The sequence below is a fragment of the Gallus gallus genome, chromosome 1 (assembly GCF_016699485.2).
Source record: "Gallus gallus isolate bGalGal1 chromosome 1, bGalGal1.mat.broiler.GRCg7b, whole genome shotgun sequence".
Taxonomy (NCBI): domain Eukaryota; kingdom Metazoa; phylum Chordata; class Aves; order Galliformes; family Phasianidae; genus Gallus; species Gallus gallus.
Window position 1 is genome coordinate 45,010,667 of NC_052532.1, and position 26,975 is coordinate 45,037,641.

Genomic DNA, 26,975 nt, shown 5'->3' on the forward strand with positions numbered 1-26,975 from the left:
TTAGCTTAGATCCAGCTTTGCTCTGCCCTTGTCCACCCTCCGTCCCCAGTTCTGCTGGCACATGTTGGTCAGGACGGGGAAAGCACAGTCATGGATGTCATGGATTATCTGCTCCTAAAAACTGCTACAATGGCAACCAAAGGTCTGTCTCCAAGAACAGGCAGAGACAAAATCTTTTGGAGCAACCTAAGAACATGGCGCAGAAAGAGTGGCCCTTGTGCTTACTGTTATTATGTAAAGTGAAAGAAAGTGGATGAAAATAAAACGACTGCATCTTTTTATTATTTCATTATTTTTATACTTGCAGGAGATGGTATATATAAGGCCCGTGCAGGTACGAACACCTAGTGATGGTGGGGATTGAAATCATTACCTATAACAACACTTGTTATCTACAAAAAAAAAAAACCTCAAGCTATATTCTCATAACAAATGAAAGCTATGGCATAGTAGTTTTCCAAGTGAGTGGTGATACCAAGTCTTCAGTTTACTTTGGAAGATGCTACCAGGATGTAATTTCATAGGTGGGTTTTCTGTGCTGTTATAACTTGTCAAAACACACTTCAGTTAGTCCTGTTACTGGAATCCCCTGGAGGAAAGCAGCCTTCAGAGGAATGAAAACCACAGCGTACTGGCACACATAGTTTCACCGTCTGTTGCATAATGGGGTGACTTGCTTGGTTACTCTGTTGTTTTCTGGTCCTGTCCATACAGAAAGGTATTTGGAGGCAGCATGGATTCAGATTCAAGCCATCCCGTGCGTGCGTGGGGGTGCAGGACACTTCATGTGCAATGTCCATAAGAGATAATGCGTTAGCACTGCTCCAAACAGAAGGTGTCTACAGTGTACATACACGATCTTTTGTTTTGGGAAACAACATCAGGTATTAGAACGTTTGGCCTGAAGTTTCCAAGTGTACTGTTCATTGTTTGATTTGCTTTTCAGCTCACAAAGCAGTACTTTTCAACTCTAACTATAGCTTATCACACCAGAAATGTGCAGTGCTGTTGAAGTTGCCGTGGCAGATTTTGCTCGTAACGACATGTTCCATGTGGAGAGCAGCAATTCCATGCAGTGTAGCTAAAGGCTCGCTGGAACTTGGGAGAACAGCTGGCTTGGCTGATGGATATACACTCTGTGATGTTGTTACTGAATTTTGGGCTGACACCGTAAAATCTGACCCATTGGTGCTTCATTGCTTGTGGAGAGTTGCTGGACTCCAGCTGCATCTTGTGGCTCAACAGTTGCTGGTGGTCTGCCGAGAAGCTGCATGTGTGTGTGTGTGTGGTTGGGGTCCCTGCTCTCATACCTCCAGGTGCAAGCAGATTCAGTCATAGAGGAAAGAGTGTGAGAATTGTTTGTCCCCGGAACTCATCAAATTTCCAAGGGCTGTTATTTTGGTTGGTTTGTGTGGAACGTACTTGTGCCAATGAAGGTCGCTGGAGTTTCACTTAGTTTGCGTCTTGTAGGTAGCTGTTGAGCATTAGGCAGCAACGCCCTACAGGCTGGGGAGGCACTGGGTCACACCTGGCCGTGTTGGGGTGCCTGGCTGCACTACAGGAAAGAAGGGGACCCCAAGGTGCTGCTGCCGTGGGGACTGCTGCAAGGCGCACAGTGGGTTCACAGCCAAGCCTTATAGGAGGGTCCTTGCCAAAAACAGAAAAGCTGCTGAAGGAATAAGCTAAACCAATATGTGGTTCTCACACTCTTTTCTGGTTCAGTTCTGCCTTACGTATTTGCTAGTGCTAATAATGTTGGGGTGTTTGCATGGCAGACGTGGTATGACCAGAGCGGCGGGTCGCAATCTGAACTGATGGTGTAAGCGCTGCTCTGTAGGGAAGTCAGATTTATGGCATGGCCTCAAAAAGCAAACAAACCAAAACAACAATGGTTGAAGCAGGAAGATTGTTGTAGGTAGTTAATTAAAAATTGTGTAATGGTAATTATATAGTCTGGCTAGATACTTAACTCCTGAAACATATAAAATGATAGTTTGACAGAAAGAATTGGAGAGACAGCTATTTTTGCTTTGGTAAAGAGAGCAGCATTCTTTATTTTTGAAAACAGCCTGAGGCTGGTTTGGCAGAAAAATCTTAACCCGGCAGCCATCATGCTTGCCATCTGCTAAGACAAAGCCTTGAACAAGGTTGACTCCTCAGTAGGAACACGGTGTGCAGCGTATACATACACTTGTTCCTCATCATCCCAACTCCCTCAAGCCTCTGCATGTCAAAGCCGTGTTAAAGTCTGTAGCCTTGGGGAGTTTGTCTTGCTCTTCACTGGTCACTCCTGTCTGTCCTTCCGTACATGGGAAGTCTGCTGCACTTTTGTCCCCCTCAGCTGTCTCGTAGCTCAGGGTGCCCTCTCCCTGCATCCCTAACATACGGAGACGGTGGGGATTACTCTGGGGCGTGTGGAGCCAACTGGCAGAAGGAAAGCATCACACGCTGCGCTTTCATGCTGGGCTATGGGGTGTGATTTCTTCCTCCTAAACCCCAACAAGCATTTCTTAAAGACACAGTTGAAGAGAAAAATTCAAGCTCATCTCTTGCCACCCATAAAGCTGGGCTTTGTGATAAACAAAACAGAGGTCAATAGTTACCGGCTCTGCGCTGCCTTCCACCCCAAATGCCTGTAATAGCTGGACACTCCTGTAGGAAATTTTTAATAAAAAAAAGGATTCTGAACTTCACTGAAAAAAGAAAAAAAAAAGAAAGAAAAACCAGGAACACAAATCTGTCTCGGTGGAAATTTTTTTGTGTGTTTTTTTTTTTTTTTCCAACAGAAGCTGAGGAAATCATTATTCTCCCTGTCACTTTCCTTCCCACTAGAAAAAGTGGGAGGAGAAGGAGGGAAAGCACTAAAGAAGGAAGAAAAAAAGAAGAAAAAGAAATGCATTTTCTAAAAGCAGGAGGGGATTTTTATTACAGAAGAGCTTGCAACACACCTTTGGCACAGCTGCTTCCACCCATCTGGCCACAGGGCTGCGTGTCGGCTGGTGTGGGCTACGTGACGGGCAGCTGTGGCGGTGGATCAGCCATGGCCTTGAGGTTGCTGCTTGTGAAGGCATCAGTTCCTTTGAGAAATGGTCATGACAAAACCTGCATCTGCAAAGAGAAGGCACCAAAGGCCCACAGTTGCTGCAGGACAATCACTGGGGCTATCAGTGCTCTGAGTGAGCCACGTCAGCGACCTCCACTCAGCCCCATCGGGCTGCAAAGGCTGAACAGCAGGGAGCGGCCATTCCAGCACTTCCAGTTCTGTACTTATGATGGTTTGGGACAATTTCTGGTTTGCATTTCTAGCGCCTCATAAATTAACCTCTCTGATTATATAACCTCTCTGATTAATACCGTGGAGACAAAATGGGTCTCCATCAGTCTCTAAGATGGGCACCTTTCACAAGCAGGAAATCCAGCATGGATGAGCAGGATTGCTCCTCAGCTGTGATCCCTTTGGATGCTTTTCCTTTTTGGCCTGTTTCGACCCCCTTTCTTCAGAGCTGTCTGAACTCTCTGATGGCAGTCTCCGCATACATAAATGGATATGCACAGAGCCTTTTTCAGCCTCTGGGATTGCCAACTGTCTGTCTGTCCTTCCTCCATTAAGGACAATGAGGTCAGTCTCGCTGGGAGTTTCCAGACAGTACAGTGTGGAAGCCACAAAATACAGTAGTTCAGATATAAGACTAGAAGGCTGTTGGTTTAGAGTTCCTGGAAAGCCTGGGATGGTGTAGAAATGAGCTAATATCTAAAACATCTTCAAATATGTTTCTAAATCAAATGTTGCACAATTAATGCTTCAGAGGAATAAAAAGTAGAAACAGACTTGCTTTTCTGTGCAACAGGACAAGTGTGCCACATCTAGTGATTCCCACAGAAAAATGTGAACTTCAAATAAAAGTCAGAACTGTGTTGTCAGTCTAACCAAATGCATCAGATTGGGGCAAACAGAGCTGTAGATTCTTGCATAAAAACAGAGGAGTTCTGACCATCTCTTTCAGGCAGCGTTTTGTCTTTTCGAGGTCTTCTCTTTGAGACTAATAGGTATATTCGTGCATTAATTAGACCTTTTCTTAGGGTCAGAGACGGATGAGCACCAGGGCTGTGCTGCAGATTGCTTCAGCTGCCTCCTGCTGTCCCTGCATACAGCTCTGATCTTTTTTGATAGATATTCTCAAGCTGTGTTTCTTAATGAAACTGCCTTTGGAATAGCAGTTTGTGGGGTGACGGGGCTACAATTTTTTTTTACAGTTGTGTATCTGAAACAATTTTATATGTTGCTTGAGATTGCTGCGTTCGGTTCAGTAGTTCCAAAGACACTTCTGTTCCCTACAGACAGCGCGCTCCCGTGGCACGTACAGATGGAAGCATCGCTTGTTGACTGAGTCTCTCCAGTTGCATGTGGAAATAATTGCATGACACAAAGAACGGTATTAAAAATGGCTTGTGCTTTCCTTGCTTGGTTTACAGAAGAGTTCTGTTGAGTCAAATGCTTTGGAGCTGGCTTTGTTTTCTCGTGCTCATCCTGAGGCTCTCGTCTGCGGTTTCACAATCCGTCTGTACAGAACTTCCCGAAAACACTCGGGCTCTTTGCAGTTTTCAACTTGACTATCCAAACTCACTCAACAGTTTTGGAAGTGAGTACCTTCATAAATCTTCAGACTGTAAGATGTGCACAGCAAGACCTTTTCATGGCGTGCCTAAAGTGCTCAAACAATGTAAATACGGTGTAAATACTGCTAAATAATGCGTCTTGAAAAGCCTGAGTCAGAGATACTTTAATGTTCTTGCTGACCTCTTTCAAGTAGAACAGAAGGCCTCGTTTTCAATGTAAAAAACTGAATGAAGATGTTTAAATCATTTAGTCCTGAATCTTCAGGACAGGACTCCTAGGCTTTATAATGATCTTAAAAAGCTGTGATTTACAAAATGAAGGAAAACCAAAGCATTAAAGCCAGATTTTCATCTGTTTTCTGCACTTGAACCCATAAACTTTGCACATGAACCCCCTGTGCCTGTTATTAACATATTGATGCACATTAAAGTGCAAATGGAAGGTCAGGTTAGGTAGCAGGGCTCTGTTTGTGTGGTTTGTTACGCAGCAAAGTTCAGCTTGCATATGCTGATGTGGTATGTCATATTTCCTCAAACGAAAGCCTGAGGACAGCTTCTCAGAACTTGTCAGCCTTTGGTTGTTCTCACTGCAGCTGGGAGGAGCCCACAGACACAACTGAGTGTTGAGTGTGTGACGTTCAAACTATGTCTCCTTGTCTGACTCCGCAGTCAGTCAGAAAGGTCAGCGCATCATGTATTTTGTTTATTAAAGTCAACCAACACCTAGCACTTACATCTGAAGAAGGGAGGACGAGAAGAATGTTCAAGCTCAAAGTTCTGCCATGAATAACTGAGAGCATTATAAAAAACCCTGATATCTTTATGAGTTTGTTGAACCAGAGAGATGTTTGCTTAAGAAAATTTTTATTCTCGTGTTTTAAGACTGCTTTTCCATTTCTACCATTAGGAGGTAGATGTCATGTCAGCTGTTTGCAGTTGCTGAGCAAGTAAGCAACTCTTCTCACCTGTTCCTAGCATGGCTTCAGATTTGGCTCCCCCAGGGATACAAGCATAGTTTGTATTTCTGCATCTCTGGGACAGAACAGAGTTGTTTAGTTTCGTGTTGCGCCTTTTGGTTTTGTTTCAGTCTCACTAAGGTTAGCAGAGCTGCCTTAAATTCCCAAACCAAGTAAAACAAATCTTCAATGGTCTGTCTGATCTTCCAGCCTTTTCATTTCTGATGTTAAGACATTTTTATTTCTGATTTGCTATGCACAAGAGCCAAAATGACTGAAATTTTGATTCTGGATCAAAATCTGGCAGCTCTTAGACTATGAAACTTTGAGGGAAAACACTGCTCTGTGTGCACGAGGCATGAAAATTAGTTGTTTAAGAACAAGATTTTTTCGGATGTTTAAGTTTGCTATATGAATTGTCCCACTAATATTGGCATAAATCTTATATAAATATCTAAAGTAATATAAGTGTTTGCTTATAGCTTGTTTGATTTTGAATTTGCTTCAGTTGCTTTCGCAGAATACTGTTGCTGACAGAGAAAGAGTAATTGGGCCCCCAGCCTTCAAGGGCACGGCCACAGCTGTGAGTCACCTCCTTACTTTCAGTACTGTCCTGGGACCCTTGATGAGCGCGGTTGGTCGGAGTGCTGCATCCCAGGGCAGGCACAGCGTGTGCCAGCGAGCACATTGTGCCTGGTGTGAGATCAGCACTGAGTCAGAGGGGAAGGAAGGACAAGAACTTGTCATGCAAAGTGGTCTGGTGCAGTAGGCTCTACCTCACTCCTACTTCCATTTCTCAAAGGGAGGCTTGCCAGACTCCTAAAATGAATTTGTCAAAATTAAATCAAAAAGGGGATGAATTTGACTTGCAGATACCTAAGACTTTCATCTTTTTTTTTTTTAATAAAAAGTTGGAGAAGTTCATATATCTACATACATACATACGAATGCATACACTCACAGACATAATCTCCTGTTTGCCATAGAGATAAATGAAAGTCCTCTGACTGTGACCCTTTAAGATTACCATCCTGATAAGTCAGCTGGAATTGCTTTCAGTCCAGCTGTGTCAAATAAGTCACGAGATTCCAGATTCATTTCTCCCAGATCTTTATGTGACTTGGCACCTGAGCACGCTGTGGTGCTGAGCCCCACTAGTTCAAGAACACGGGTACCTATGGAACACTCAGCGGGTGATTTGGGCCGTTGTAGCTTCAGCTTGGCAGGCCAAACAGAGCACCCGGCCGCAGCTGAGCAGTGCATTTTAATGCCAGTAACTGGTTTTCCTGGGGATTTTAAAATGTCATAAATTCTACGAAACTTCATAAGCCTTTAAGGAAAAAGGTCCTGACGCAAGAAAAGGAGCAAAAAAGAAGCAGGAGAGATGGAAGTCCATCTTGCTTATGGCATTCGGTGAAGTCTTTCACACCTGTGCAAAATGTTTATAGAAAGACACTCAGCTGACCCGTTGGTAGCGTTTTGATTACTTGCTTTGCATGGGTGTAAATGATTAAGTGAAGTGCCAAGCAGTGGAGGATTCAGCATAATGATAGCACTGTTTCAGCTTGCTCTGCACGGCTTGTTCTATTAATATATGTGGTCAGGAAGGAACGCAGTCTCACTTTGCTAAAATCTGAAACTCAGTAAAGCATAATATGTGCAGTATTAATTTTGGTTTGACACCTGCCAGGCAAAGATCTTCACGAGCCAAAGGCATTCTTCTAAACGGAGTTCCATCTGTTGAGCAGATCTTTGATTCTGATATTTCTGACTACTCAAGCCAAGGCAAAAAGAATAGCCAGCTTGATGAGAAATCTCTAAGCGGAATGAGCAGTTTTATCAGGGTTAAGTATAATGGCGTGTTGTCCTGTTTGGTTTAAGATCTGTAGGGGAAAAATGTGTGACTAGTTGTGTTATATAACAGAACGGTCCTTCACGTTGGCAGCGCTAGCTTTGTTGTTGCATGAGAGAAACATCTATAGTGAAGTCCAAGTGCGTGATTTTATCTTTGAAATGCCTCAGCCTTTAGGAATATTTCTAAGGAGGAAAGCTGCTAGTAAAAACTTTACTCGCTCATTGTGCTTATTGGCAGATAAACATCCTGTGGATCCTGCTATGGCTCTTACAGGCAGAGGAGCAGCAGAATTAATGCGTGCCTCGGCTCCTTGAAAGACATTTGAAGCCAGCATTCAAGTAGTTTCTGTCAAAAGAAGTTATGTGCCAATCCCTCGACGAAAACTGTGTGGTGAGTTTGTCACATAGCTGACAAAATAATCATTAATTGCTCCAGTTGTCTTTGTTTTGCACTTAGAGTGGGTGAGTTCTTCTGTCAGTGCTGTCCTGCCCACCTGGATAAACATTGGTTTCCTATGGAACCATGAGAAGTTTGCTGCAGATACGAATGTGCCTTATGATCGTCATGAGTTCGTACAACCAACCACTGATTGTTAATTATTATTTGTGATAGTGCAGAGAAGAGACTTGATTGAGGGAAATGATGGCTCTGTATGGTTCAGACCCATAATTAATGGTTGAATGTGTTGTGAGTATTATCAAACTCCATTGAATTCACTCAGAACTGCAGAGCATTCAAAATTAAATAGAAATTCGCAGACATACTTTAGAATTTGATTTTCAGCATTATTTCTAGAGCTGACTGTTGGTGTGACTGATGGCATATAAACCTGGGACTCTTGTCTCTGCTCTGGCAGGCTATCAGATAGCTTTGTACTAGCACAGTTATACTTGGCTTCCAAAAGCATGGTCTTACCTGTTCTTTCCATAAAACTTTTCAAGGCGTATTTGGAAAAATCTTTGGCCAAGATGTGAATGCTGAGTATTTGTATTTATGCAGTTCTTCCAAGCTCAGGTGTTCCTCAGAATCTTCCCATTAGCGGGATCTTTGTTTCTTTTGTCCTTAGTGCTGCGTGCTGAACTTGTTCATGCAATTCATAGAGTCATAGAATCATACAATCATTAAGGTTGGCAAAGACTTTTAAGAACATCTCATCCAACCATCAGCCCGTCCCCACCGTGCCCACTGCCCACGTTCCTCAGTGCCACATCCACGCGGTTCTTGAACACCTTCAGGGACGGTGACTCCACAACCACCCTGGGCAGCTATGCCACTGCAGCACCACTCTCTGTGAGAAGATGTTTTTCCTAATTTTTAGATAAAGTGCCACTGCAAGGATGCTGTGGCTTCAGTGCTGTACAATGTTGTACATAAATACGTGTAATAATTAAATAAATAAATAAACGTAAATCCATGGGAAATATCGAGCAAATTTTATTTCCACTTCAGGTACTACAGCAACATTGTATAATGCTAAAACTAAAATAGCATAAAAACGCAGTATGATTCAGTCAAGTCCTGTCCGTGAAGCTTAGGTGATTCTGCATGAAAAGGGAGCAGGTGTTATAACCTGTTGTGTTTGTCCTTTCTTTGCGTAGGAATTCTTTTCCTCTTACGCATCGATAGATGCCATTTAATTTATACAATCAATTATGGGATTTCTCGGTGTGCAACAACAGAGAACTACTAAGTAGGGCTGTCATTATTTAATTTTTGCACGTGAAACAGAACAAAACCCATGGTATTAATTGCTGAAACTTCATCCCTGCTCTTCCTGATAGAAAGCAATTGAAAAGTGACGAATGGATTAGCTTCAGCTCCTCAAGCCCAGGGATTGCTTCCTGCAGCCTGAAGAGGGTGAGAGCATGGATTTATTTAGGGACTTTCCTGTCAATCTGTTTAACATGGATTAAACGGGACTAATGCTGAACGCTAACGGTCTGCAGAAATCTGTGGAGGTAAAAACATGTTTGACACATTACAAAGAATAAATCGTGGAAAACTATGCAGCTACTGGAACGGAATAGTGAGAATACAATTGAAACCTTTTGTCATGAATGTTTATGTTTCAGGTTTTACTAGTCTGCTGCCACATCCACAGCTACTGTGCATGCATTAGTAAGTGATAAAGAAAACATGAATGAGCTGCTGGTACTGAGCCATAATAGAAACATCTGCATTCTGGAATTGCCTGTAGATTTACAAAATTTTATGCCGCCTTTTTTTCCTACTCTAATATCACAAGTTTATTGAATGGCATGAAGCACGGAGCTTTACAGAGCGTGCAGATGAAGAGGTTGCCAGTGAATGAAGATATATGTACCCTTTAATTACTGTAGAAGTGCATAATCTCAACGGGAAGGAGTTGGATTTGGTGCCATGGGCGGGCAGGGCTTCACTTCAGGGAGACTGTTTAAAGTTGCTGTGGATGGGATTACCACATGGCTGCATTTGTTTCTACACACTGACTGTGGGAGTTTTAGACTCATATTTGCTTAAAAAAAACAAAAACAGAGACCTTTCTATTATGCAGCACGTTTTAAAAACCAGCATGATGTGGAAGAACGCAGCCAATCTTTGTAACGTGTATTTACCTTCATTTTGATTAATGTCTGATAATTTAATTATGAGGAGTGGAAACGTAAATTACCGTAATAGAAGTACACTTACGGGTAAGTGTGTTTTACGATCTCTAATTGCTGAGGTTGGCTTTAATCATACACATTCTGTGTGCTAATGACTGCGTGTATTCATAAGACATATATTGTACATAAGACAGATATGGTACAGACTCTGTTCTGTAGTTTAGTCAGGAGTATTTAAATGAAAAAGATTTGATTTTGATTACATTAGAGAAGATAGTATTTATTCTGGATTTATCCAGGCATTGTTGGGAAGGTAACTGGGCCCGTTCTTCCTGCAAAGCTGCAGGTTTTCCATCACCAGGGTTTTCCTGTGCTGATACAACTCTATGGAAGAAGAGGGAGTTTCCAAGTGGAGATCAGTGCATTCTTGGCAGTCATCATTAAATGATGTCCACTGATATAATGAAACGAGATGAAAGAGGTAGGCGTGACTCTCCCTTTGGTAATGAGCAGAAAGCTGCAGAGGAGGCAGCAGGCATTGGCAGATGGAACAACGACCACACTCTACCACCATAATAGAGAAACAGCTGGGCATGTGCTAAAAGCAGAAGTCTGTATGTCTTCTCTGAGTCATTTTAATCTCCCTTTGTAAATAACTTCAATCTGGGTGTATTAACTTTATATACAAAAATATCTATAATGGGGTCAGATTTCCATGTTCAGGTACTGCAGGGTATGGTTCCATTTTTCTCATTCCCCAGTCCAACACTTTTTGAAACTCAGTGGCACCAGGAAACAGACCATAGTGGTTTTGAATAGCCCTTCTGAACGGACTGCATGATCCATATTTACAGATTTATAGATAAAACACCTATATGGTGGTATATAGAAGATAAATATTTTTCCATATTCCACGGAGCATGATTATTTGGAACTGCTGCAATTCACTAATGTTCCCTTTGAATCACTTTTGATGTATAATTTGCAGCAGCAAGAAGAAGAAAACAGCATCCAAATTATGCAGTACAGGTTGATTTCTGGATAGTCTGTTGTACTTTGTTTTACTCATCAGTGGACTGAGCTAGTTTGTTGTGTTTGAATGGGTATTGAATCAGGCCTTCTAAAGTTCACAAGTAAATAACCTTATAGCGCTCCCTTAACATTTTAGACTTGCAGAGGACAGAATAAGTGCTGCATTCCCCATGCAAGCCCATCAAATAAATCCAGCATGGTACATTCCCATTCAGCACTCCAGTCATTCATTGCCATAGGCTGGCTTAATGCTTATAAACTTGGATATGCTGTAGGGAGAGGACAGGCATATGCCTTCCATTCTGCCTGTTGGGACAGGGCTGGGAGAGAGGAACTGAACAAGAAAGCAGAAGAGCAGCCCTACAAAAGGAGTCCCACTATCACCTCCCGTCACCTTTTCTAACAAATCAAGCCAACCTACCCCCTGCGGTTACCCAGCAGTTACTCTCTTTATTCCATCCTTCTCACCATGACCACTTTCATCATCTGGTCTTTGATTTAGTGAAGTACATTATTGCTAGGAGCCCTCAGGACTTCCTCTTTTCCTCTTTCCCTTTCACCCAAGGTCTGTGGTAACTCATGGAGGGCTGCTGCTCTCCAAAATCTCAGATCCCTCCATTATCAGCACCCTTACACACTCACCTTCCCATTCAGGTTCTGCAGCCCCACCTCAAAGCTCCTGAAAGCTTGTCCCAACCTGATCCTCCAAGTGTTGTTCTGCTTCGTGATCCAGTTCTGCTGTTGTGCTCAGCCCAAGGGGGTTACACTTTAAAGCAAATCTACATGGTTATATGCAGATTTTTTGCTATTATGACACTCAGTCATTAAATAATTCCTGGAACATAATGCACCTGCCAAAATACACAGCGCACAGTCTGGCAACCACGACCAGGCCTGCTCAATACTGGGTCGGCTGTTCAGACTAGTTGAACAAGTGCACTGCGTTTGGAGGGGGCTGGAGGGAAGCAGCGACTGGTACCAGTTCTTATGTATGTTTTCATAGAATCATAGAACGGGTTGGGTTGGAAGGGGCCTTAGCAATCACCTAGTTCCACACCGCTGCCATGGGCAGGGCTGCCGCCCACTAGATCAGGCTACTCAGGGCCCCAACCAGCCCAGCCCTTAGCTGAAGTGCTCCACGTGTCTGGCTGCTGGCACGTGAGCGCTGGCATTCTATGGAGCCGTTGCGTTGTCAGTGGGAGCTCCCATCTTCTGTAATGTAGTTTCCTAGTAACTAAAGCTGTGCTGTTCTCTTCTGAGGGCTGTTACGTATACTTGAACCTGTTGGCCAGTTCCAAGAAGCCTGCCTACTTGCTGCGGTGAAGAAGGGTGAATTCATGAGTAAGTTGGGAATCAGTAAGCAGCCAGAGAGGTCCTGTGAGGACTGGCTGAAGCAGGAGTCAGTCAGCCGTGGGACTCACACCTGGGGAAGCAAGGTTGGCTTTTTTTGCTTTGTGCTTGTGGGACTGCTTGCTCCAGCTTTAGCACTTCTCAGGGAAGAAGTGTACTCCAGATGCCAGAAAAGATGATTAAAGAGGACTCTGAAATGCTTGCTTTGAACTTTTTAGATGTTATGAATAGGATCTGGTAAGGGTGTCAAGAGAATAAAAAGGGCTAGGCAGTTGAGCCCAGATCACTCAAGGACTGTACTCCTACCAATAGGAGATGCAGAGGCCAGAAGCATGCCTAAGAAATTATTCCTTTCTGCAGTCTCATTCCCAGCTGTGCAAGATTTGAAGCCCAGAATCACCTGCCTGTTTGTGAGGTGATAATACAAAAATAAGAGTGTTTGCCTAGCACTTTCAGCCAAGGATCTTGCATTTGACTTTATTGTGTCTAAACAAACCTCTTTATTCCCAGGAGTTTTCTCTCTCTCCACCAGTCTCTGTTCTGGAGGCAAGGAAGTGTTCTTGACCCTTCACAGGGAAATCTTCCTATTTTTTACTGGAATTATTAATCAAGAGAAAGAGAACGAAGTAGAGCTTCAGCATGCAGCTCAGCACTGGGATGTGCAGCTCAGAGAGACCTGGATTCCAGCCTCTTCCAGGAGTGCTTCTGCTTTCTTATCCAGTGAGCGCACATGGCCACTTTAACAGATAAAATACAGAGGCAGTGCTGGAAGCAGAGACCAGTCTGCAGAACATCCTTTCCCAAGGGGCAGCTTTAACCAGCACTGCAGTTGCCCTCCAGCATTAAGCAGCAGCTGACTGGGGCTTTTTCAGCACTTTGGATTCAGGCACATAATTTCCATGAAAGTACTTTTTACACAGCAGATAGCAAAAGCCAGTAAAATGAATTGACTACGTAAGGGAGAAGCATCTCTGAAACTCTTAACAGACGCTTTTGGTCACACACAGAGAAGTCATATTTACACAGAGAAGAGTCCTTTAGACAAAACCATACAGCACCTTGGGCCGCTGGTGGTTCTGAGGAATCAGCTGGGCACTTTGCAGATCACCCAAAATCACCTCAGTGCTTATTGCTGCTGCGTCCTGTGCTGGAACCGAGCTTGTTTGCTCCTCCATTCAAAGCTCGCTTTTGCTGGACTTTATGTTACATGCTCTCACTTCTGCCAAGAGGGGCTGAGCTAGGGTGACTTTCTTTTTCCACCCCCCTGATTGTTACAACATCGTGGAGTTTTGTGCTTGAAGCTGGGAATGTCTCGAAGAAAACTGAATGCCAAAGTGGGAGCTGGATGCTTTTGCCCCAAACATATCTTTGGTATCTGGGTTACTCTGTTTTGTTTGGTCCCTGTCTGTGATAATTTCTATTTATATCCAGGTCTGTTTCCTGTCCACACTCACCAGAATGGCCGTGTCTCCCACTCTGAGCCATGGTCCAGAAGCACACAGGCTGGTAGTTGTCAGTGTCTCCTTTCTGTTTTCAGCTGGGATGGCTAGGATTAAGGTTGAGGGTGGATGACCAGTAGAGCTAGAGGCAGGGAGCAGGTGGAGAAAGGGAGAAGCCTATCTCTTTGTGCTGCAGCCTTGAACAGGAGAAGCCACTGTTCTTACTCTGTGTCAGTCCCAACTCCAAATCCAGGGTGGGTAGCATCCTCCCTGCTTTCAGCCCTGAGAAAGGGGATTTTTGTGGTCCCAGTGCTCTCCAGCAATCTGGCAGTAGAGCAGCCCTGCCCCAAGTCAGCGTGCTCCTCAGCACAGAGCGGTCAGCTTGCCATTTCTCAGGGGCTTGGTGGTTTCAGCGCGAGCAGCGAGAGGTTGGACTCTCAATCTCCACAGCATGCAGCCATGACACTTCACAGAATAAACCATGTCTGCAGCTGTCGTGGTCTTTCACTTGGCCTGCTCTCTGGAGGTAGAAACACCGCAAATGGTCTTTTCAGGAATACTCCTCAGCACCTTCCAGGTCCCCCTGTAAAATACAGCTCACACCACTACAGCCAAATAATGAACAGGCAGCCCAGTGGCGCCTTGGGTGCAAGGCAGGTCACCTCTCCCCAAGCTCCACTTCTCCCTATTTCCAGTGATGCAGTATGAATTTCACAGCCCTGTATCTATCTTAAAAACAGACATCTTCATATTGGACCCACCTAAAGCTAGAAAAGCTTCATATCTTTGCAAATTGAGGTCTTAGTTTCCTGAATGTATATTTCAAATGCAGTCAGAGCATCTGCATAATTGGAACTTACACTGTAATCTCCCTACCTCCTTCAGCCTGTTCCTGACCAATGCAGATTGTAAGCGGGGGTCTGCAGTAAAAATAACCGAAACAAGCTGTCTTTAATGTTTCTGCAATGTGTTCAAAGCAGCTTGGTTGCTGAGGACAGAAAAAGCATTTCCCTTTTACCTGAAATGCCCTTGTGTTTATTAAATTAAGAGTGTTATTAATCGTAGATCATATCCAAACCTTTATATGATTTTACATTTGTCATAACTAAATGATCTCACTAAATATTTCTGTATACCTCTAAATAATGTTGCCTGTCATGTAATACTTGTCTTGGGTTTTTCTCAGTGAGAAGTGAGCTGAAAAAGAGCTATCACAGAAAATAAAATGGGACTAAAGTAACAGGCCTTTGTATTAAATTTAACATTTGGCTCCTATCCCAGAATTTCCTGCACCATATTGGAATCAGATGCTAGCTCAAGATGAAAAGATTTCCTGGATGGGTTTTATTCTTATTCTTATTAAAGGGCTGATAACAGGCTGAAGGCAAGATACTTGTTGTAGTAAAAAAATCTGCCTGATATCAAAGGCTGGATGGACAAGCTGACATATATTGTTGTTAGGCCTCCCTGCTTGATCACATTTCAGTACCATAAAATCATTCTGCTAGTGAACACGAGATGTAAAAATCTCAATGTGAGAGCAAAAAGCTCGGGCTGGCAGGTCCTCCTCCTGGGCACAGAGTTCCTGCTTAGTAGCTGAGACGATACGTGGGTTCAATAGCAAGAAATATTGTTGGCTGCAGTGCAGGGTAGCTGTCTATTGTAAATTGTACTTCTTATCAAATACTTGTGTTCACATTTGTGTTCATGACAGGCACTCGGTGGTCTCGATGTGTCCGTGGAACTGGCATTGTGTGCAATGAGGGAGGCAGCTCCATGGTGCTGCTCTTCTTTCTTCAGGAGAGTTGTGTTGGGGTGACAGGCCCTGTAGGCCCGGCCTCCTTTGCCACTGCTAGCAGTGTGGCAAAATGTGCAGCCTTCATGCCACAGAGCCCTTATCTTTGCAGATGCATTCTTGGGGGGAGGTGAGGTGTTCTTGAGCCCTGTGATGAGGGCTGGAACCACTGACCTGGCACAAATCCTTCTGTCTCAGGAGCCACTGACGCAGTCTGGAAATTCAGCCTTTGCTATCATAGCTGGGACCTGAGCAAGAAAGCTGTGTGGCCTGTGCCCTACTCAAAAACCAGCCACTGCCCTGCTTCCCTTGGCAGCCAGGAGATGAGAGGCCCTGGTGCTGTGGTTTAATCCTGTAAGCAGCTCAGCACCACCCAGCCACTCACTCGTGCTCCCCAAGTGGAACGGGGGAGCGAATTGGAAAGGGAAAAGTGCAGGAACCTGTGGGCTGAGATAAAGACAGTTTTCTAGGTAAAACAAAAGCCATGTACATAAGTGAAGTAAAGCGAGGAACTCATTCCCTGCTTCCCATCACCAGGCAGGTGTTCAGCCACTTCCAGGAAAGCAGGGCTCATCACGTGTAATAGTTTCTTGGGAAGACAAACGCCATCTCTCTGAAAATCCATCCCTTCCTCCTTCATTCCCCTGGCTTTTATTGCTGTCCATGATGCTGTATGGTATGGGACATCCCTTTCCTCAGTCTGGGTCAGCTGTCCCCTCCCAGCTGCTTGGCAACCCCGGCCCCTTGTTGGCAGGGCAGCACGAGGAGCTGAAAAGTCCTTGGCTCTGTGCATGCACTGCTCCACAGCAATGGAAACATCCATGTGTTATTGACACTATTTTCATCAAAAATCCAAAACATGGCATCACACGAACCTCTAGGAAAAAAAAGAAATCTCTATCCCAGCCAAAACTGTGACACCTAGATGCTCTCCAGAAGGCAATTTCGCCTTTACTCATAGCAGCTCTATACAACACTCACATGTGATTGGGCCTGAACAGTACAAATGTTTGCAGGCTCTGGATATTCTGTGCAAAAATGATTTTTTGTTTTGAGACAGTGGAGTAGTGCTTTCTAGTGTTGCTGTTCTGCTGTGGCAGAGACTGTGAGCAGGGTATTGGAGCTATAAATTAGATCTTGCAAAGGGAGGCTGCTGTTTCAGATTGGCGGGCTATAATTAGCATTTTCCTGAGGTTATTTTTGCTCTGTTTTGACGCAGTATCTTCAGTGACAAGAGTAGCGTAACAATTGCATTGACCCTTTATTTCAGCTTGTGATCTCAAAAGGTATTGGAGAGTGAATATGTTTTACAGATATGCTGCTTTTCTAGATACACCTTTTCAAAGCAACTGGTGTGTGGTTTGAATTTACAGGCAGAGAACTGTTTCACCAGCGCTGGGTGTTTACAGCATCAACATGTGATCTTATACCCAGCGCTCCTTTTATAGACAGCGGAGAGAAATGTGCATTTTTAGAGGAGTAATTCATCTAGTCTATTTTAAACATCTTCTTTCCAATATATGAATTGCATTCTAGAAGAGTCTATTTCTCTCCTCAGCAGTAATTAATCCTAACACTGTTAGGGTTTATTCAAGTAAAAGAAAAGCCCCCAAAGCTGGCCACCCAAGGGTGATTTTGTTATATAGGACAGCAAACAAAGGGTAAGCAGCATCTTAGGAGACTGAAGACTTTCTGGTAACTAAGGAATCAGGTACTTCTGAAGTGTATAAACAGAGAGACAGGACCGAAGTGATAAGGTATTATTGGTCCTATATGGGTCGTTGTCATACATGTGAGTATGTGATGCCATATAAGTCTATATGTGAGCCATACAAGGCTGATTTTCAGAATGTGCTGACTACTGGAAGTATGTTCCTTTAAAACCTTTCTTGTTCACTCCCCCAAAATCTATAATTACTTTTGAAAGTTCTGGCTTCAAAGTAGAAGTCTGATATCTGGACTATTGGCATTCAGAGGCTCCAGGCTCTCTAATAAGGTCCATTGAGCATTAGTTTTCCTCTAATTAATCTTGTATTTGATTATGTAATTCATTTTTCTGGTTGAGTGTGCTTGCTGTTTCTCTAATTAATTAATTATTTCACCTCAGCTTTGCTTATTCTCTCCTTGTCAAGGTTTTATGTTAATACTTGCAACATTGCCCAATGACGTATGCTTGCATTTTCTTTATTTTTTTCACAGATGCAACCGAAATTGCCCCATGTATTTTGAAGAGTTCACCGACAGATCAGCAGATGAACAAGCTTGCGAGGAGACTGGGACCCGAATGGGAGCATATTGTTCTGTGCTTGGGTTTGTCCCATACTGACATCTATCGATGTAAAGTCAATCACCCTCACAACGTTCAGTCACAGATAGTAGCTGCGTTTGTCCTGTGGAGACAGCGTTTTGGGAAAAGTGCAACAATCCAAAGTCTGCAAGCCAGTCTGATGGCAGAAGAAGTGGATCCTTCTGTGATGCGGTACATGCTTGAGTAAAGCCTTGCTATTCATCGGAAGCTTTCAAGTACTTTGCTAAGCTGAGCACATCACTGAGACGAGTTGAAGATCTGGTGCATCAAACTGGCAAAACTGGGGTTGAGAACTGTGATTTTATTAAGTTTCTGCATTTCAGCTTTCTGTGGCACCTTGTGACTTATAATTCTTTTCATGCCAAATTTCTTTTTAGCAGGCATTAAAAAATGGATCGCTCTTTCCTCTTTCTTTGCTCTTATACTATTCCAGTGGGGATACAGGGTGACATGTAAAGTCCTTGCACTCAGGAGGCCCTGCAGTGAGTTCAGCAAGGTTTTCTGTTTCACTGTGGGAGAAACACTTGATTTAACCTGTTTTCTGGACTATGGATTAAGAGCCTTTTTTCTGCTGCTCCATGCTAGTTCCCTGATATCCCAGTAAGAAAAGAGAATAATCACTGTTACTAATGCAACGATTATGCAGCAGGTACTGCAGGTTTCACATTTGTCAGACCTAGCACATAGCATTTCCTGTTTGGGTAGATGGCTGCCACCTTACTCTACCTTTCAAACTGGTCCTAAGAGAAAGTACCAGGAATCTGGTGTGCCTGTGAGATGTTCTCCCATTGTAATTTAATAGGTGTAGGTTTCTCGAAGGAGGCGGGCACTGTGTATGTGTGTTGTCTCTAAGTGCAGCATCTCTGCGAAGATATGCAGCAGGAAAGTGACCAGAGGATAGACAGAGAGGGTGTCTAAGAAATGAGATGACTTCTAAGTTTCCCATCTTTGTCTCATCTAGTAAACTGGAAGATAAACTGGTGTCTGCTCAGTCCTTCTACTATAGCATTTATGCAATGGCAACAGAAGCGGCCAGCTGCTCTTCGAGACCTGATGGCAAGAGGCTAAATACATGTTAATTCTTTATGGGCACTTTACTGTACTGTAAATGAGGAACAATGTTTGAGTGCAGGGTTTCCAGGTCTATTTATGAGCAAGTTCTGCTAGACCATTTCATCTATACAGAGTCATTGCCAAATAACTTCCCATCCTACAGGATCTGCTCCATATAATTTAACAGCTTAACAGGCTTGTCAGAATTCTTTACTAGGGAAAGAATGAGCTTTATTGCCTTTTTTTTCTTTTTTAATTCTTCCTCTACTCTGATTTTTGAAGCCATTTCCCAAAGGTGGGAAATCAGGAAAAACAAGGACATTTTCAGGAGTTGCTGTCTGCCTTGCTTTTCAGAAGCATGAAAAGAGAAAACATGTCCTGGCAATTCCTGCAGGTCCCAAAGCAATCTGGTAGTAGTCTTCTGCGTACAGTTTTCACCTTCAGTAAATCATGATCCTGTTATACCTCACTCGGATCTTAATTAATCATATCCTATTACAGCTATTTACAGAGTCTAAGTCTATCAACAAGTCCCAAATAAACAGTTTAAATCATTTTAGGCCATGTTACTTATTTTACTAGTTCACGATTTGTTGAAAAGCATCTTAGAGGTATACAGAGGCATTTGGCAAATTCTCATAGAGCAAGGAGTGTGAGGACTCTGAACCTGTTCTGCCATGGGATGAGCACCGGCGTGACATGCGTGTTAGGGAAGAGGGGCAGAGCGGTGTCCTTGGCAGCGGCTTGGAGGGAGATGTGGAGCAGGACGAACTACTGAAAACATGGCTTACAGGAGGAAGGCAGATCCCAGTCACATAAATGCAAGGACCTTATCTTGTTCTGAGCCAGCATGGGCCAAGTCTGAACGCAGACTGGTGGCATGGGGCGCCATCCCCAGTTAGCCCAGCCTGAATGCAGCAATATGACCAGTCCTGCGGTGAAGCAATACGATGGGTGGTGCACTCGCAGGGTCCTGCTACTTTCTTTTCTGCACAAAATTTGGATTTTGTGTTCTTCTTTTATAACGCCAATGTCAGACTATGCTTAACTATATTTAGAGCATTTTAAAGAAAAGAGCTTGGAACAGGTATGAAGTCTCATGCCAAAGAAGTCTTCCTAACCAGTCAGGTATCCTGACAAAGCACCTAATTCATAATTTATAGCTGCTTTCACGTTCCCAGGCCCAAAATTAATGCTGTAATACTTGAGCTGCAAATATCGAAGGGAGAGGTTTACTTGTTTTATGAGACTGTTTCCATTGCTGTTATTTTTAAATTCATGGAAATGTTTCTATTAGACTCTTCAGTTTTATTAAGGCTTGTTTTTGCACCACACAAATACAGGGACACATTAAACTTGACAGTAGTATTCCTTTAACCCAGTGGATTTTTCCATCTACTTAAAAATATTTTTCTTCTGTATGTAATGCTTTATTTTACACAAGGATGTAATTAAGACAATTTAATTCTTCAGATGTAAAGCAACGCCTCTCATTCTCTCTTAGCACAGCCAAGAGATCTTAAAATGTTTATTCTTCTCTGGCTAATTTGGGAGCAAATGTTACTCGTTTAAATGTCACTCTGAGGCAAGCTTGCAACTCGAGCATTGTTCAGGGGGAGGCAGCTCCATCCGCGAGTGTCCCCATCTCTGCCTTCACGCTTTGGGTGACAACCCAGGGCTGGCGGGGACTGCACCCTGCCCTAGAGCCAGTGATGGGAACAGCCCCCACAGTGGTCACCTCGCCTGGTGGCACTTCAAGTGTTTTCGACTGTGTTCTGCTTTCTAAGCTGAAGCCAAAAAAGGCTTTTGAGTGCAACCGGTGTGATTGCTCTATACTTGTTTGCGGCAGTGTTTAGGTGCCCTGCGAGAGGAAAGCAAAGGTGGCCCCTGGGTCTTCTGCAGAAATGAATGGCTTGACTTCTAGCCCTTGGAATAAGCAGCCATTGGTTTTCTTCCTTGGCCTATAAAGGAGATGCTGAGATCCCATTTAACTCTCTTCGGTGGTAAGTAGTCTTTATAAAAACTGTTTTGTACTCGGTGAGTACAGGCAGACTCTTAGCATAGCAATAAGAAAGGGCTAAGAGCAGTACTTCCCACCTGCACAGAGCAACATGGATTATCACAAAGGAAGGACCTCATGACCCCATGGATTAGGCTTCACATTGCCCCAAACAGTGGCTAGAGTGTAGAGGAGATGTAAAATGCAGTCATCTTTGAGCTGCTCCTCCAAGATGATGCGGGGGAAATTTCCATCTTGAGTCATATATTACAACAGACATCGATCTGTGGAATAAAACATTTTGCTGAAGGCTGGAAAAACAAACAAAACTCACATTATATTCAAAGAATATAAAAGGCATACTGATCTTACTCTAAATATGGTCATGCTGCCAATTTTGTTTCTTACTGGAAATAAAAACAAGCTCTGAGAGCTCATCTATTTATAAGCTTCTGTATTCTCAATTGCCATAAACTAATATTGAGGCACAGCAGAAGCAGATCTGAAAAGGCCGTTCCTAAAAGGTTTGTGTGTTTACAATAATTTACAATCTTTTTTTTTTTTTTTTTTGGTGAATTTACAGATGGTGTCCGTATTTCACTAAATGAGAAAAAGATTGACATTCAAGGTGTCTATTGCCCGATAAGTAGGCCTAAAAACAGACCTAGTGATTTGGCTTCTTTTTGGCCTGAACACAGTGTCTTTCCTGAGAAAAGAGGAACAATTGCTGGAAATGGAAATAATCTTTCAAAATATCTTTCCAGATTAAAAAAAATAAGGATGTGTTTTATCCGAATTCACTTCTGAACCTGGCATCTTAGTTGTGAGACAGATGAATCGGTAATTTCCCTTTGAAGCTGTCTGGGAGGGCTGAATGCTCAGTGGAGCGGAGTGGTTACCAAAGAGCTGATGGTGCAGGAAGGCTCCTGGCACTTCTGTATCGAGACAGCATTAAAATGCCTGCACGTGCTGCAGATGCCATTTCTGACACTGATGTCAGATCCAGGCCCCAAAAGAAAGGAGACAAAAAGTCTCTTATTGACTTCAATGCGCTTTGGATTAGGCCGTCTCTAATTGGAACCTGCTGAAGCATGGTACTTTTACTACCTCCCTTTGAAAAGCAGTCTTTATGAATTTGGGGCAATAAAACACGAAGGGTTTTTGTGGGTGCAGAAAGCATTCTGGGTTATGGGGTCCTCTCTGCCTCGAGTGCTGCTTTGCACTTCAAAATCAGCGTTGTGAGAAAGTAAAAATAAGAGAGGAGCAGAAAAGGGCAGAGGATGGAACGAGCCAAGCCCTTGACCCAGAGCTCTCACAAACCAGCAGCAAGCTTGCTCAGCAGAGAGGGCATGCAGCTGCCCAGTTGCTGGCTGCCATTGCTCTCTGAGTGCTGTCACAGGCCTTGGTAAGGAGCATGAGCCTAGCCCCAAACACACCTACCCTGTGGCCGTGGCCACCAGCGGGCTCAGGGCCAGGCAGCACAAGGCCTCAGCTGGGATCACTGCTCAGCCACATGTCCCGCCGGCCATGACCAGACCCACAGTCAGGGTTAATTTTTGATGAGCAGTGTCTTTTTATTTTGTCCTGTGGTGAGGATCCTTGCTGTTGGCCACTCGGCAGGTGCGAGCCAGCCTGACTCATGGCACGATGCTCTAGGTTGGGCCCCAGAATTAGCTATTCTGGCTTTAAAACATGCACAGCCTCCTAGCGCCCAGGACATCTGCATGTTGCTGCTAAATGAGATCTCAATTATTCTCTGTTATTGTTACTGGCTGTAGTCTTCCATTGTTGCACTGTTAGTTTGGGGTTATTTTTAAGAGTCACTCAGTTATTCTCACAGGGCAGCATGGTTTCTTTGTGCGCACACGCTGAGTACCATTCCCTAAGAAGCAGCACACTGAGCTTCTTACGCTCCAACGATGTTCATTTTGGTTTTTCAGCAATACTTTCTGTCATGTCCCACCCCAGAAAACCAGGTGTTTCTTGTTGGTCCTTTACACCTTCTTTGCTGGATTATGGTGCTTCCAGCTCATACAACACAGCCTCCAATCTCTGTTCAGCCTAGGCCACTGTGGCTGAGCCAACCACCCCGATTCGTCTTTGGAGTACCTTGGTGGGAGCAGCACTGAGCACACACGGCCCGTTCACTGCCCTTTGAATCCTGAGGGGCACACAGCAGCCCTGTAAAAAAAGGATATAAAGGCCTACTAACAGGAAACAATACAACTTCCAATTAATTGAGCAGGCAGACCCCGGCGATACCGTCTTCTATGAGGTAATTTTATTTTTATGGACACGTTTGCTAGCTTTTATTTGAATACTGAAAGCGGTTAACAGCAAGAACATGTGGAGCCTCCTGATAAGGATCCTTCTTTCGGGTTATTAAGCAGAATGCATAACAAGTGCTTGATTATTCTTGAAAATGCTTAAGCAACACCTTTTGTTCAGAGTCCCGTCCTGAGCTACCTCCCAGTGCGGCGCCTCCCAGCAAGTTCCAAGAAGCAGCGTGCGATCAGCACACGCCCCTGTGCTCCATAATAAAGATTTCTGAGAAAAAGCATTAACAAGCCAGCCACGTATGGACCTGGGAAATCGAGCCTTCTGATGGAATTTTATTTGCCTCACGCTGGGCTCTCTGTGCCTTCGGGTCAGATGTCTGTATGTGAAATGAGCCTCCATAATTAAATATTCTTCCTCTCCATTGCCGGCCCCTGACTTAGCAAAATTCGAGAAACGACTTCAGGCTGCAACCCGCAAAACGATGCAGGCTTCCCGTGAGAGGAGCCCGACTCACGTGTAGCGAGTCCTGGGTTATTTGCCACATAAACGTTTGCTTTTGGAGCAGGGTACAACAGAAGCCTCAGCAGAGCACGGTGAGGAGGCAGAGCGCAGGGCTTTCTCCTTGTGACACAAGGGTTTTCTCACCCAGCACCCAGTCTGTGAGTCCCACAGACCCAGAGGACAAAAAGTGACAGGAGCTACCCACCTAAAGCAAAAGTCACATCACAGAAGCACGTGAGAACAGTGGCATACATCTGAAGAAAGCCAAACCAGAAGTGAAACCCAGAGACTGGCTGAGCAGTTTGCTGTGAATTTGAGGACCACGATTTTGTTTTGGTTCGGCCCCAGAGCAGGCTCTGTGCCACAGGCTGTCAGTCCCTGCCTCTGTGGCAGCTCTGGGCTCTGGTGAGTCATCTCACAGAGCTCCGGGTAAAGACAGCAGTAAAAGCAAACCGTGCAGAGAGGAACACGTGGGTCAGCATGGTGGCAACAGGGAGCAGGGGGACAAATGCAACAGGAGCAGGAGAGGAGGGAATGAGCTCTGGAGACAAGGGATGCTTCCCAGTACCTCCCTGTCCCTACCATGAGACCCCATGTCAGGAGATATCCATCCTGACCTCAGCAGATACCACAGCAGGTAGGCTTTTTCTTTTTCTTCTTTTTCTTTCACTAGGTGGACACAGTCAACACATCAGATTTCACCCAGCTGACAGGCTGGGTCCAGGTTTAACACACTTTCCTAGAAGGGACATTGCTCACAGGGCATTCAGCTGCCATTTCCAAAAGTTAATCTCAGGAGGCGAGAGATCCTGGCGAGGTGACAAGCCATGAGTGACTGAAGCAGAGCCGTCATCCCAGAGAAGTGCCAGCAGACACGCTGCCAAGCACTGCTGACAGCAAACGCTCCTGGCCATGGCTGTCACCCACCCAGTACCACGCGAGGGACACGCAGCCATCACCACCACCGTGTGCAGGACATGAGCACTAGGTCAGTGTTGGGGCACATGGACATGTGCCACTCTGGCCACCTCATCCAAGGCCAACAGTCTGGGGATGTGTTTAACCTCCTGTCTCACCCTGAGCAACTGAATCCAGCTCTGATGGAGCTGGAGGACTTCACTGGATGACAAAACGTCCCCACTGCTGTGAGTGCTGTGAGGGACTCGCCCAACTCTGGTGTGGGACTGTGAGTCAATACACAGCCAGGCTTGGAGAAACTCGCACCCAAAATAGCTGGTTCCTTGGGAAACGAAATGAAAAGTCAACAGAAACTTTGGCTGCTTCAAAGCCCTTCTGGAGCGTCTCATCTAAGAAATGCAGGTTGTTCTCTTAAGTGTTATAAAAATAAACATTTCAAGCATGGGGAATAGAAATGGATGAATGCTGGATGCAACACACAGGCGTGTTTGCTCCTCGGGGTGCCCCTTGGTGCATGTACCTGCCTGTGCCTGCTGGGGGCACTCCATGGTGGGCTTGCACGGCCCCTCAGGGTGGGCCATAGTGACATGTTTCAGTCTGTTTTGTTCCTCACCATTTGCCTGTGCAGAGTTCTCTCTCCTGGAGGCAGAAGGCATGCCCAGTGCCCTCAGCCTGCTTGTTCCTGTGTCCCCTTAGCCCCATGGTAGTACTACCCAGCAGTACCAGGCAGAAAAGTCCTCTGAGAGGACTTAAATGTGTCAGGCTGCCAAGCCAGACCACTTCTGTAGGCAGCTTGGGCTTCACTGGTCATAACAACACAGTAACTGCAGCTGGAGGCACTGTGCACATGCCCAGGTGCATGCAGGAGCACCTGTACCCAGGCAGCAGTGTAGGCATGTCCAGAGTAACCAGCTTCGTGGGGCACTTCTGATGAGCCCAGCAGAAATCAAATAACAAAGACTGTTCCCTGTTGAGGCTGTTATCTGGGCAGTGGTGAATGTCACTCCCCCAGCAAACAGCAGAATTTTCCATCAAAAAGCCAGCACCTCTCCAGTAGTGCCATTGTGCTCTCCTGTACTTGAGCATGTTGGCAAATGTTTACGTTTTTAAGGGCCATTACAGCAACAAAGTGGGAGTGCTGCACAAAAGTAAGCCAGCAGTGCAGCTGATCAGAAGCAGGGTTGCCACGTTCGCTGCTGTGAACTCTCCTGGGGACATCAGCTTTGTAAGAGAAGGAGGAAAAGAGGAACGGCATCATTTGACAGTGGCTATTACTAACATGGCAGGAAAAGCCTAGGCCTAGTTTGCAGAAGATGATCATATGCCATAACAGAATTGGTCATCTGTTAAGCATTACTAAATGCTTACTATACTAAGCATTGCCGATCTCCAGGAAATGTACCTAGGTGAAGCTGAAGATTTTTAAATCTAAAACTGATGGCATAAATCAAACCCTTCTTAGGCTCCTGCAACAAGAGGAGAAAAGGAAATTGCTTTTCAGCCCACAAAGCATGCTCCTAGTAGCTGATAAACTGGCTGTGACTCCCCATAGAAGGTACGATGGATAGCGAGAGGGCAAATATCATAACTATAACGAGCCTCCAAAGGGACACAGAGAGCGACAGCAACTGCTGCTGGAGGCACCTGGGGCCACAGGAAATCTTCCTGAGATGGAGGGCAGTGGTTGGGAGCGGGGACTGTGCCCTCCAGGTGAGGACTGTTTCCTGAAGTGGAGCTTCTTATCAGATGGGGCTTTCCTTTGTCATTTTACCTGCTTTACCTGAGAGACAGAAAAGGTATCCAAGGAAACGTGAAAGCACCATGCCAGCCAAAAGATGAGCCTGACTGAGATGATGGGTGAGGTCACACGTATGAGGGTGTGATACTGAAGCAGTGTAACCCTGTGAGACGGAGACATGGCTTTTTCCCCTCTGACCTTCCCCGTCTGAAGATCAGACACATAGCCCAGGCTTCTGCCATAGCCAGCAGAGCAGCAATGGGCACCACTGTGGGCAGCTCTGCCCACTTTTCAAATCAAAGTGACATGTTTCATAGGGGTCTCTTCCACTGATTATCAAAGGAGCTTAGATGAATTGCTTTGACCAGCCACCTCATTTTAGAAAGCCAGGGAAGGATCAATTTAACTTCAGACATCTACAGTAGAGACACTGACATCAGAGCTGATCTCTATCGTGTCCTTTTACAGTCAAGGGAGAGAAGCAGGACCCTTTTGGGAGCAATGCATCTACTCTTCCATATATTTTTGGTAGGATGAGATGAACTCACA

At 44.6% G+C, this 26,975-nt stretch overlaps 1 protein-coding gene across 8 annotated transcripts in view; it reads left to right on the forward strand.

Moving 5' to 3' along the window:
* Positions 1 to 21,437, forward strand: part of CRADD (CASP2 and RIPK1 domain containing adaptor with death domain) — a 77,935-nt gene extending 56,498 nt beyond the window's left edge. For 4 of the 8 annotated variants that reach the window (XM_040695938.2, XM_040695932.2, XM_040695934.2 and 1 more), the window contains exon 5: positions 17,829 to 19,544. In XM_040695938.2, coding sequence (XP_040551872.1) covers positions 17,829 to 18,124 — 296 coding nt within the window. In that variant the 3' untranslated portion in view covers positions 18,125 to 19,544. Of the gene's footprint in view, positions 1 to 17,828 lie in introns of all 8 variants that reach the window. The other 4 variants (NM_001397043.1, NM_001030748.2, NM_001397044.1 and 1 more) reach the window with 1 other exon arrangement.
* The last annotated feature ends 5,538 nt before the right edge of the window (positions 21,438 to 26,975 follow it).